General features: G+C 41.6%; 1 protein-coding gene across 1 annotated transcript; it reads left to right on the top strand.

The window, feature by feature from the left end:
- Positions 1–411: 411 nt before the first annotated feature.
- ARL8B (ARF like GTPase 8B) lies at positions 412–6,361 on the top strand. The gene is made up of 6 exons (XM_085300022.1): positions 412–518; positions 1,649–1,722; positions 2,139–2,232; positions 2,961–3,028; positions 3,261–3,331; positions 3,661–6,361. Exons 1-6 carry the CDS (start codon positions 459–461, stop codon positions 3,708–3,710), a joined length of 417 nt encoding a protein of 138 aa, XP_085156148.1. The 5' UTR covers positions 412–458; the 3' UTR covers positions 3,711–6,361.
- Positions 6,362–11,338: the final 4,977 nt, after the last annotated feature.

Genomic DNA, 11,338 nt, shown 5'->3' with positions numbered 1-11,338 from the left:
AAATACTGCTTATAGAGTAGCTTGCATCAGAGGAAAACCTCCAGGGTACTTCTGCCTTCCAAGGTGACTAGGAGATCCCAAAGAATAGCTTGAACTTGGCTGCAGTAGAAGTAGGTGAATGGCTCTCTTTTAATACTTGTCCTGGCTGTCTGTCCGTTTAGCTATGCCAAAGCACTTCCACCCAAGTAACTTTATATGCAACRGTTCCCCTGACTTTGCACCTCAAGGCTTGAGAAGTTATTTCTAAGCGCTAGTAAGAAATGGCTAACTTCACACAAGCTTTAATACACATGAATTTATCTACAGTTTCTCACCTATGAAGCATTCAATTGGAATGCGTATGGCTAGAAGAGCTAGTGGTATTTTAACATATAAACAGTCTGCGTGAGATCAGCACTAGATTTAATTCTCTTAATCTTTTTTTCTTTTTTGTCCAGTCAGGTCAATTCAGTGAAGATATGATTCCTACTGTGGGCTTCAACATGAGAAAAGTTACAAAGGGTAATGTTACGATAAAGGTAGGTTGACATTACTCTGTGGCGTTTAAACAAGGTAAAGGCAACTCTAAAGAGACTGACAAAGTTACCTTCAACTTCTAGTTTAAAACTGCTCTATTTTACTTCCACCACTGTATCAAAATTCTCTGTATTACATGCGTATGGGTTCTTGATCACTTCAAATAATGCCACATACAAGCAACAGATGCTGACAAGGAATTCTTAGGAACTTAGGCTACTAATGCTCAATTTATACTCTAGTTCTACTTTCTAGATGTAGTTTAGGAGGGCAGGAGAACTTAGCTGATTAGAAATGGCAGGTAGGTGAGGTTTTACTAGGAACATAATGCYGTACCTTGTTTTAACTTCACCAATAACACAAAGCATCCTTTCTCTTCAAGATGCAAAGCTGTTCAAGGTTGCTTATGAGCAATTTAATCATGTCACTCACTGATACCTTCAGGCAAAATTCCATGGACGGACAGGTTGTTCTGTGTATTGCTCTTAATTGTTAAACATGCTAGTTTCCTAGGATAAATTTAGGAAACTGAAGAGGCTCAGATTTCTCAAATAGCTTAAGAGAATGTAGCTATATTTATTTGCAGAACTCTTTTAGTAAGTATCTGTCTTCAATTTCCAGGTGCATGGGCTAGTTAAAGCAGTGTTGTGACACTGTCCTGTTTTAATCTGAGTTAATTTTCACATGTTTAGGGCCCCCAAATCCTCCTCTGCTGCTGCAGTTTCCCGTACTGCAGCGATTGTGGAAGTCTGAGGCATAGGAGCAAGTGTTACTCCCTGCTCTAACAACTTTATGCTGAAGAGAAGGCTTAAGTCAAAAGCTAAGTTTTAAGTCAACATATAGCCTTCTCACATGTTCCACAGTGTGTTTCCATGTAAACTTAAAGCATTCTGGGATCTGATGTAAGATGCTGTAGCTCAGCTCTTACGCTGTTGGTCCAGCTAGCTCTGATCAGCTATGTTTTCCACTCCCTGCAGAGGTTATTTCTGTTCTAACACCTGAAAGGTCCTGCAGCTGATATAAGGAGAGGGGAACAAACTGAGCATTCCAATTTGTTGTCCTAGCTTTCTGTGCCATGTTTAAACATAATGCATAGCTAACCTCTCTCTTTTTATTTTTTCTCCATCTTAAGATCTGGGATATAGGAGGGCAACCACGATTCCGAAGCATGTGGGAGCGATATTGCAGAGGAGTTAATGCTATTGTGTAAGTGTCATCTTCCTTAGGCTAGTAGCTAACTGCAGATCTGACTTTCTACATCTAACCTTTCTAACTGTACACACTTAACTCGCTATACTCATTTTAATTCTGAWATTGTATTACAGCCACATTAAATGGCTTATTATACTCTTAAATTCAGGACTGAAGAYGAGGCTACTTTCTCATCCGTTTCTAATTTTGAGTAGTAACTACCTCCTGTTTGAGTGGCAGTATAGCCTAACTGTCTTAAAGACTCTTCCATTCTGGAGAACCTTTCTGAAAAGAACTAAGAATTCGCTTCTCAGCAGACCTGTCTTTGTCTAAAACTTTGTTAAACGTGCTTGCAACTGACAGGGAAAAGTGAAGATCTTTTGTTTCTGAAATAGTTCAGTCTTGCTGAACTAACCTTATTCTCTTTAAAGCTACATGGTAGATGCTGCAGATCGTGAAAAGATAGAAGCCTCTCGAAATGAGCTGCACAATCTTCTAGACAAACCACAGTTACAAGGAATACCTGTAAGTAATGCCGTCTTCTGGTAGTGTTAAACTTGCATGAGGAATGTGCATAGCTTTAGCAATTCTGAAGCCTGGCTTGGAACCTTTAAGTCAATTGTAACGCCTAACCTTAACTATTTGTGTAAGCATGAATAATACTTGTCCCTCCTGCCTTAAATCATAAACTGTTAACCTCTAATCACTCCTTCAGTGATCTTATTCTTGTTCAGTGTCCACAAAAAAAAAAACAAAACAAAAAACACTCCCCCAAACCCAGAGCAGGAGTTCACTACAGTATTCCACAACAGGAGCTTGCGCTCTCTTCTAGAACCTACTATTGAACAAGCTAAATAGTGTAATGTGAATTATAGAATAAGCTTGGGAAATCTCAGCTGAGACTTCAGTAGGAGTGTTCTGTTTTATCAAGTGATGTGTTTTCATGCTTGCTTTCTGGACATAAGAGCCTGAGATCCCCATATTTCCTGTGGCTGCGTTGTAGAAGCAGCCAGCAATGACTTGAGATCACTCAGGCACTTGAAGAAAAAGATGTCTTCTGTCTCAGGTCAGGCTAAAATGAGGATCAAATCATTAGCATCTCACTGACCTTTTTTGGGTAGGTAATCTTCCCTCTTGATTTGTTTCGCTAGTAAATGTCTTATGTAGACTTGTTATCAGATTCCCCTAAGTAAAACTCCCCTAAAGTAAAAAAAATCAATTCTACAGCTGTTTCCTTCTGCTTTGACTTTCAGGTTTTAGTACTTGGAAACAAGAGAGACCTTCCTAATGCTCTGGATGAGAAACAGCTAATTGAAAAGATGTAAGTCCAGCACTTCCTGTGAAAGGCTATTTTAACTCAATAAATGAGTAGGGCTATGCTAAATGAACAAGCTCACATTTAGAAGTAGAAGAATCCAGCAACAGCTGGTAGCTGAAACATTGTACAGAAACAAGCTACATGGAGAAGATCAAGTGGGAACAGTGTAAAGATTCTCAATATAGGAGTGCTTACTATGAATAAAGTGTGTATTGAAATCTTCTCTCCTTCATAGGAACCTTGCTGCTATTCAGGACAGAGAAATCTGCTGCTATTCAATTTCTTGCAAAGAGAAGGATAATATAGGTAACTATTAACCTAAAATATTAAGCATTTTGGAGAGCTGTCAGAGGATGGATTGGGGCATTGTAACTTCTTAAATGGAAGCTTCCTGGCTTYAGGAAGTAGGTAACAAACCCAAGAACAATGTGCAAGTACACTGATTAAATCTGGTATAACTCCTGATGGTAATGAAGAAGCTTGACTGATATCATTCTGTTAATCTGTCTTGGACCATCCTCTAGAGAAGGGCTGGACATCTCTCATGTATTTGAAGAYGTTGGCATACTAAAGTCATGCCAGTAATATAAGTAGAGGTAAACATTTGACTATGGCACTCTTTTCTCTCCTTTTAGATATCACGCTTCAGTGGCTTATTCAACATTCAAAATCTAGAAGAAGCTGAAGTCTTCCTGGAATCTCCAGTACCAGTTGGCCATAATCTCAATTGTCCACTTCCCTCCATAATGAGATATTACCCAAAAATCCTGTATCAAGAATCTGCCTTTTCACAGTTCATTTCTCATGTGCACTGCTGAAGACTTGTATTCCTATTTTTTCACAGAAACAACTAGAGTTGTCATGATAAAGTCAGCACAAAATATTTATTTTACAACCATCTAAGGTTGGGAGGGTTGGGGGGGGCTTTTTAAAAAAAATGATCTCTACCATGTTAACTATGATGGTACACTGTTCTGGTTTTTCAGGGCCAGGTTTTTATATGATTTTCAGCAAGTGTTTTATTTCTAGTGTTTAGTGGCTTGAAGATGCTGATGCTTGACAGCATTAAGATTCTGTAAGATGCCACATACAGTAGTTAAAAACATTTAAGCGTGAATTGTGGGATAGTAATTTATCTCACAAATGCATGTGATGTGTATTTGTAAGCAGAGAAATGGAAACTGTTTGCAGAGGGGAGCACAAGGCATAGATCAGCATCACTAATCTATAGCTGAGATCTTACCCTGTCACTTTAAAAGGAAAACTTACGAATTAGGGAAGAATCAACTGTTCAAAATCATTGTCTGTTGCTTCTGCTTAACACTTGTTTGGGGATGGGAAGGGACTGTTTTGTCAAGCTTTCAAAAAGTGTAGTATTCCAGCATAAAACCAAGTTGCTACAAACATCAGACTTTATTCAGACACACTTTTTTTATTTTATCTCCAGATACTAGTGATCTCTGTCTGAAACCAGAACACAAATTCTGAGCTGCTGCATGACACTTAAATTACTGATGTTTTTGTATAKAGTCAGTTGTTGACCTTTAGCACAATATCTGTGTAATTGATTAGTGTCTCTTCTGCTCATGAAATAGCTGGGCACAGTTTCACCTGGTGCTATGAAACCATCTAAGCTATTGTGACAACTCTAGACCTGCCTGCTTTCTTGATGTAACCATGTGCAAAGTCTGTAAGTTGCAAGATGAAATGTTCTACTGTGTCAAAGCACAAGAGAGCCAATGAATTGATCCTATTTCTTGACTAGCTTCTACCATATAGAGAAGTATGTATAAACTAAAGATTGTAATGTTTTCGTAGCTTTACTTTCTCAGTGACTTCAATATATTTAAAGGGACAGACTTGTTAAGACTGGTTTGTTCATACAGTAATGTCAGTGTAGCTTACTAGTGTATACAAATACATGGTACACCTGCTTGTGTTGCCTCACACTGTGTGTGATTCTTCACCTAAATGTAGAGTTTGCATTATTTCAGTCTTTGGTTGAAAACACTGTTTAGTCCATTATCAGTTATGACAAACCAGTTTTAATTTAGACTGCCATGGCCTTACTGTTCTGTACTGACTACTGCACTGTTGCACAGACACTACATGCTGCCTGCATTCAGTCTGGACTTGCGTTTTAACTTTTTGTCCCCTTTAAGTTCTCAGAAGCATGATTTCAATTAATTCATACTCTGGTGCTGTAGAGGAGAGGGTATATTAACTTACTACTGTAGTCACTAGTTCCCTGTGAACTGCTACAGTACTTCTATTTAGCAAAATTGCTTGTGCCTAAAATGAGGAAACTAAACTAGAATGTGTGAATCTTTGTGGGGGACCAGGTCACTGTTTAGTTAACTGGCCTATAGCTAAACTTGATGTGTTTGGTGTTTATCTACTTCACTGCTTTCAGCGTTTATGGCATCCAAACACTACCAATTGTTAACCCGTGCATTACTCTCTGCATGTGAACAACTTATATGATTACTGAACTTTGTAAATACGTGAATTTTTTTATTTAGGTGGATGCATATGTTGGTTTACTGCTCTTCAGCTTTACTCAATAAACTTATGTTTTGAGGGTTGTATTGACACTTAACTGACTGACTTGAGTTGATGTGGCTGAACTCATGACAATGTATAATGGGCTATCTGTCTTTTTGTCCCACAAAACTAAAATGGGGGAAGAAGGCTTAGTAAATACTTGAGCTTTATGTTCTGTGGTTAAACTATTAAAGTGAAATGCTTGTAAAACTACCTTTCAAGCCCATAGCTTTCTCAGCTTATGTGAGCAAACTTAGCTGGTCAGTACTGAGGTCAGCTRACTTTTTTAGTCAGCTCAAGGGTTCTTAAGTATGGCAGCTGTCTAGAACTCCATTTTTTGGRAGGAAAAAGGCTTGTGATTACAAGCTCTTTTGTCAATCAAGCCTGGAATAATATGTTGCTTAGTTTTCTGGCACAAGTATCTGATCTAGCAGTGTCTAATCATTCAGTACTAATAAAAGTAGAAGATTCTCACCTCATTGGAAGACTTTTGACTGAGGTCTTGAACAAAGTCTTTGTCTTGTTTGCTTTGTTTTTAATATAAACTTAGTTAAACTGATTGTTTCTTCCCAATGCCTTTTCTTACTAAGTTCTGTTGGATTGCTGATTAACTTGTGTCCATGTCAACATCTTCCAGATAATGGTAACAAATGGGATGTCTTCTGTTCAGTCTGTTTTCATGCAAGCTTTCAAGCTTTACTGTTCTATAACAGGTTCATTTTTAAGTCTGAATAACATCTTCACATGTGATGGGGCTCATGGGAAGGGGACTAATGAACTGAAGTAAATGATCCTGTGCGTGTTACTTCATTTTATGGGAGTTTCTTGCATGTGAAATTAGCTACCTGGAGCTAACAGTTAAAGCAAAATGTCTTCTATGCACAGAAGGTCTGAAAACAGTATTACTGCTGTGTGCAATATTTGTCACTGACTGGTCTGATATCAGTCCTAATTACTTAAGTTAGCTGCAGTGCAAGCTTGGCCAACAGTGGATTCCTCAAGATTTCCACTTCTAAATGTAAATAGCAAAGAGAGCGACAGTGGCTACCAATACTGTAAGGAGCACGCTTGCATTGCTTCGCAAAATAACCAGCTCCACTTGAGTTTTTGCAGTTATTCCTGTACTGTGCTTTTTGAGGCCTCAGCTACTCAAACACTGGCAGAAATACAGACCTTTAAGTGAATGTTTGAATCCAGTGCTGAGAGTTACATTTTCTTCTGTTTGAGGGCTTGATTAACTTGCCAACTACCTTCATTTTGAGATGGGTTGGAAGTACGTAGTAGGTCTTCCCGGAGAAATGAGGCTGTTTTCGCCACCTTTCAGCCTTGAGCTGAAAAAAAACCCTTAACTTTTCATTTAGCATAGTTGAAGTCCAAGGTCAGGCCCTTTCTGTTCTGATAGAGGKGGGAGGGTTGTAAGATAAGCATTAATGATGTCTGCTAAACTTGGATGTTATAAGCAGTGTTGTGCTTCTAAAAATCTGAGCAAATCAAACCTCTCACTGATGGTTAATTGGCTTAGGCTCTGTAGTTGGCCTGAACAATGAAAAATAGACTGATTACATTTCTAATTCTCTTAAATTTACCAAAAGTTGCCTTAGAGAATGCTTCAGAGGGATGATTTCATGTATTTTAGTAGTAATATAATTTAAATTATTGTACTTTAATAGCCATAGTCCTGAAACCCTCTTTGCATGTCTTGACCGTTATCCTATCTGTTAAGAAAACTGGGTCTTGTGAAAAAGGCAAATACTGAGCCAGAGAACTCTTGATCATGAATATGCATGTAAGTTAAAGATATCAGCCTTATTTTTATGATCTTATATTAGTCTTTTATAGTCTTCAGATGATTTAAAATAGCCATCAGCTCTAAATATTTGTTGTCAGTTTTGTTCAGTTCTAAGTGATTGCTCTGTGTTGCTGATCACAGAGCAGCAAGTCCCTAGACTGGAAGAAATATTTGTGCATGCACCCACAGCACTGGGCTGTGTGAAAGTCCTTGAGAAGCGTTAATGCCATATCGGCTGATTTATGCAATGTTAGTGTGGGTGGTGGTTTATTTAAACAAAATTACAGTGCAGCATAATTCTCACCATCACTGCTGATTCAGCTAAATGTCTTAGCAGTTGCACAGAGCAATTCTGCCTTATRACTTGGCAATGTGAAAAATGTGCAAGTATGAAGCTGTACCATGRAATATGGAATTAATGGAATCTAGTCTCTTTAATTTGTGGGCTTTTTTTTCTTTATGTTCTTATGGAAACAGTCTTGAAAAATAGTCTTGAAAGATGGTCCTTTTTGGATGCTGACAGACTTAAAATTGCATAATCTTCACTTTGGTGGAAGAAAGGCCAAAGAAAATTCCTTAAACAATCTCTCTGGTTAAATCGAGATATATATGTTATGCAGGAATCTATAATAATTGAAGAATGAATTAGCTGGATTATCAAGTTCTCTTAACTCCTTGAACATTTAATTTTATAGCTACTTACTCTGGCTATGCAATGGGTATGCTAGCATGTCATGATTTGCTTTGTGCTTGTTCAATGAATGTAAAACTGTTTTCACTGGTAGCATGTCTCAATACTGCTCCCTGCAGCCTTGTTTTTGCATTGGACCATACACTAGAGATAGCTGTATGAATGCTAAATGGTGGATATAACTCAAATTCTTTAAGCTGCCTTGCCAGACGCTGTGTGTTGCAGATTAGATGAACAGCATATCAATTAATAGTGTTGAAGGAGAAGTAGTATGTGAAAGCCTAAGACTGCTCTATGCTTTGGGACTTCTGTTCTAAAAATACGAGTTTAGAATGACACATCTTGCTAAATTTTAAACCTTCTAAAATCTAAAAGTAACATTACTTTAGAGTTACAGATGATGAAAGTTRAAGTATGCCTTGGTCAAACAGCAGGGGTTTCTTTTACGAGATGACAAAAAATGACAAAAAAATGCACTTAAGGGGGTGCGCACACACTCTTTTAAGGGGAAGTAAAATATTTTGGTTTTATTTCCAACATGGTGGAAGGTGAGTAAGTAGACATTTGTGCCAGGATTAGTGCCTTTTAATTACAACTTTGCAGGTTTTATTCTGTTAAAGGTAACAGCTATCATTGTGATCATTTTGAAGTACTTCAATAAAAGTGTTGTTGAAAAAATGTTCTTTTGCATACTCATCTATAGTAGCACAGCTGTTAGAAATATATACCAGGTCTTCATCACCAAATTGTGGGAAACATTGTTACTCTCAAGCTAAACCAAAAATAACTATGCCAAAATCTAATAATCTCTAAGAGGAGCTAACAATCTGACTTTTTCAAGTGCTCCTCTAGGAATTCAGAGACCACGTGGCACCACTTCTGTACGGGCAGGCGTATACTTCAAGTAGCAAATGCAGGAACCCTTTCCTGAACGAATTAGAAAATGCTACATTTTAAGCACTATCATAAAATGGTGATCTAAAGTATGCTTATGAATGAGCCTATGGCTAATTTTAAATTGTCCTCCCCCCTTTTTAGCCTACAGCTCAGGTGAGTAGTTGGGAATCCTGCTGTTTGAATGCTACATAGGCTGCTTTGTATACATAGCTCTGTTTCCATATATTTCCTCTTTTTAAAAAAAGAAAAAATGTTGGGCTGTTAGGCATGGCTGTCAGAGAACGGTACTGTTTGTTTTCCACGTGGTAAAGGGTTTTTTCACAAATACTCGGAATTTCAAGGTAACAACGTTGAAGGTTGCTGCGGGGTGGGTGCTGGGACGTTATGTGCTGTGTGTACAAGAGTGGTTTCTGTGGAAACCGACTAACTACATAACTTCGTCTGGACAGCGGAGAGCATCTTTCTGGGCAGTGGTTCTGTGAAACTACCATTTCAGACTACCACGGCTTTTCTCGTGTATGCTGCTTTCTGGAAACCCCAGCTGTCCACRAGTTTGTCCTTCGTTCACTTCCACCACCACCTAACATAGGAGGTTATGATATATCTGGTATTGTAGTAGTCACACTTGTGCTTTTTTTTTTCCATTTTGCTGTTCATGACTATTTTAGTTGTGTAACTTGAATTCCCACACTGATCCAGCTCTCTCCTTGTCCTCATGTCCCAAATTCTTGCCTCTTAGCTACTGCCTATGCCACTTTCTCTCTTTTTTTTCCTCTGTAAAGCAAGGAAGAAAGCTTGTCTTAATGTAAGAACAAATTGTCCCTGAGCTATGTTCCCACCTTTGCTGTGATTCACAGTGTGATTGGGGTCTTCCACTTTTCCTCTCTGCACTAGGGAAAATGGAGGGGGGATTAAAAAGGTGTCCTATATTTGAAAGCTCAGGTTGAAGAGGAGCATTTGTATCGAGTTATACTGTATCAGAGTGATTTTTTTTGAACAGTTTTTGTTTCTTAGGGTCTGGACTTTGCGACTAAGAGTCRCCCAGTTTCAAGTAGCAAAGTGGCTATTTCTGTCAATTAGATGTGTACCATTTTTTGGCTGCTAAGTTTGTTAAGAGACAGACCTGACTTCTTGTGACAGCTGAGGCCAAGTGGCCCTTGCCTGGTGCATTAAACAGCCCCTCTCAGATGTCCAGGCTGGAGCATATGCCAGCAACTACTACTGCTAGAAAAGGAGCATCTGCAGCACTCATTCCCTCAATCTGTTTCAGCATGCGACCGCATAAAACCACAGTACCAGGATGTTTACTTCAAGGCCTCCCAGGGCCTTCACAGGCTGGCAGGGGGATGCACGATTTCAGTGACACGCTTGAGGAAAAAGCCAGGGGGAACACGTTATCCTCTGCTTTGTCTTGAAGGAAAAAGAAAGTAGTAAACATAACCATGATTCCTCTCTGGAATGCTTGCTCAAATGTAAGTGCTCCCTGGGAAGATTTGTACTGTGAGCTAAGCACTGCAGCCTAACGAGCCCCGTGCGGCTAGTGCCTCTGCCCTCCAAAGCCCCACAGTCTGGTTTCTTTGCTCTGTGGTAACTGCAGGGGCGGCCATTTCCTCAGGTGAGGCCTGAGGAGGGGGCAGCGCCCATCTTGTCACGGCGGCGGCTCCCGGGACGGAGCAGACCCCGGTGCCCGGAGGCGAGGGGCTGTTGGGAGCTGTCCGCTGGCGAGGACCAGCCCTGCGGGGGCAGCGCTTTGCTCTGAAACGCGCGCGTYCTCCTCAGCGGCCGGCGAAGCCGCTTTGCCCTCCCCTCCGCGCGCCGGCSGGAGGGGAGCGGGTGGCCGTTAACGGCCGCCGGCAGGTGGAGGCGGGCGCAGCCCCAGCCCCGCCCCCTGCTAACCCCGCCCCTGCCAACCCCGCCCCCTGCTAGCCCCTTTAGCCACGCCCCCACTAGCCCCGCCCCCGCGCCGCTGGCACCCGGCGTGCCACGACATCGCTGGGCGGTGCCGCCTCGCCCCGGGGTCCTCTAAGGCCGGCGGCCCCCGTCCTCTTGAGTGACAGCGCCCCGCGCCCAATGAGCGGCGCGCGCTCCCGCCCCCGGGCGGAGCCGGCCAATGGGAGGCGCGCCCCGCCGCGCGCGTTTGCCTTCCGCCGCTGCGGGCGAGGCGGAGGCGGAAGCGGAAGCGGGGCGCGGGCTCGGCGGGGCCGCGGTCCCGGTGAACGATGGTGGCGGGCGGCGGCGGCGGGCGACCATGCAATGGCGGTCGCTGGTGCTGGGGCTGCTGGTGCTGAGGCTGGGGCTGCACGCGCTGCTCTGGCTGGTGCCGGGGCTCTGCCTCCGCCCGCGCTTCGCCTTCCCGTTCGCGGCGCGCCGCGCGCCCTGCCTCGGGGCGCCC

This window comes from Rhea americana, unplaced genomic scaffold (assembly GCF_003343005.1).
Source record: "Rhea americana isolate MKP2758 unplaced genomic scaffold, rheAme1 scaffold_16, whole genome shotgun sequence".
Taxonomy (NCBI): domain Eukaryota; kingdom Metazoa; phylum Chordata; class Aves; order Rheiformes; family Rheidae; genus Rhea; species Rhea americana.
Note: the sequence above shows the minus strand (reverse complement) of the source record. Positions and strands in the feature narration are given on the sequence as shown.